Source organism: Perkinsus marinus (assembly GCF_000006405.1).
Source record: "Perkinsus marinus ATCC 50983 genomic scaffold scf_1104296950366, whole genome shotgun sequence".
NCBI classification, from domain to species: domain Eukaryota; phylum Perkinsozoa; order Perkinsida; family Perkinsidae; genus Perkinsus; species Perkinsus marinus.
In genome coordinates this window covers 1-1660 of record NW_003209631.1, presented here as the reverse complement: position 1 = coordinate 1660, position 1660 = coordinate 1, and the positions used below count along the sequence as shown (strand labels likewise).

Sequence of the window (1660 nt, the reverse complement as noted above, 5' to 3'; positions counted from 1 at the left end):
AACTTTAGATTTGTTGAGGAAATATCTTGCAGAACACATCTCCTGCGCTTTGAAGTTTGTGATCACCAGTGAGTATCGCAAAATTGTGGTGTATGCCCGAATCTCTCACTGGTTGGATTCATTAACCGTGGCGATTAACACAACGCTGTTCATGACTGTTCGTGACCATTGCAGGATGCACCTGTTATGACAAAAATAAGCAGGCATGGATGACTGAATGCTACCATCAGTTCGTACACATGCATGGTCGGAATGACGCGGATCGAAGCATATATCTCCGCTCGCTCCGCGAGTAAGAGCAACCAGGTGCTCGTGGAAGGAGCGCACTACTTCGGTAAGTACAGCGACGTGATAACAACGCGCCGTATAAATTATATCATATAATCGTCCTTGAGTTTCAGTTCGGGAGTGGCAGTCGATTCGGAGTTCGACAGGATGAACTGGAGATACGTGAACTCCTAGGAGGCTCTCGTCCCGAGATAAGATGTTAAAATAAATGACTCCCTACTAGGGAGCCTTCAGTCTGTTTCGATCTCGAGCACCCACAGCGGAAAGCCTCTCGGCTGGAGCTGATAGTCAGCATAGCGAATGTCGCGAATGTACAACCTACCCCGGTGTAGGTGATTAAACTCACGAGAGAGACCGATGGGTCCGACAAGGGACCGTTGAGAACAACACGTTGTTGTCAACAATCTAATCTCAGTGATCGTCCTTCTATAGGGCCAGGGTGGCGACCATGAGAAGACATCGCTTTCTCACAGTGTCCAGAGTGAAGTGTTAAAATGCACGAAACTGATGACGCCACTAACGAACCACATAGTGTTGGATACATCTACTACTATTCGCGGAAGCAAAGAGACCAACTGATCTGAGCCTGTCGAGAAAACTCATTATCTTCTGAGCACCCATCAACCGAGGAAAACAACACGGAAAGTGCCTCCGCTGCGATTAGATCCAGAGCTCCGTGGGGTGCATGCCCACCATCATAGGAGGAGCACTAGACACACAGAACTGTGAAACGTTTGTCCCTTACAAGCTGTTATTTTAGCTGCTGCCAGGTCCGGTATATAGCAAAGACTATGTGTCTCAGACTTTTAGTATGCAGATTCACAATCGGAACTCGAGGATCATCCGTTATTTATTTAGTTTCATCGATACCTTTTTCTAATGACCTTCGTCACGAAATCGAGTTCCACCTTCATCGCAGCCTTATGTCTATTCTTGTTGGGCAGTTCACCTCGTGGGGTCATGTCCGCTATATCTGCTGCTGAGGGAGATGGTCAATTACCGCCGGAACCTCCCACGGTAACCATTGATATGTCTGAACCCCCCGAGGAGCATTTCAAACCAGCAGTGAGAACTGTCCTCAAGGAGTATGCTTACGAGGATACATTTGAGCCCCTATTCCGCGAATTCAATGCTACCGTATTCGGCAAGGAGAAGCTTCAAGACGAAGACTATGATACTCTGGCTGATGCTGCTGATAAGTTCTTCCCTACGCAGGCTCGTGAGCTCAGGGGCATATCGGAAGAGTTCGGTACTCAAGGCCATTACGTGAGATATCCTTATCTCTCGGCTTGGTTGTATGCAATTGAGATGGAGCACATCGAATATCCTGATTCATCAAGCACTACTGCCGAAGACAATAACGAGTGCACTG

At 47.7% G+C, this 1660-nt stretch overlaps 1 protein-coding gene across 1 annotated transcript; it reads left to right on the top strand.

Moving 5' to 3' along the window:
* Positions 1-1248: 1248 nt before the first annotated feature.
* Pmar_PMAR009499 (hypothetical protein) lies at positions 1249-1554 on the top strand (the record flags this gene model as incomplete). Its single annotated transcript, XM_002778176.1, has 1 exon — positions 1249-1554. A coding segment is annotated over one exon (306 nt), but the record flags the coding sequence as incomplete, so codon positions are not given.
* Positions 1555-1660: the final 106 nt, after the last annotated feature.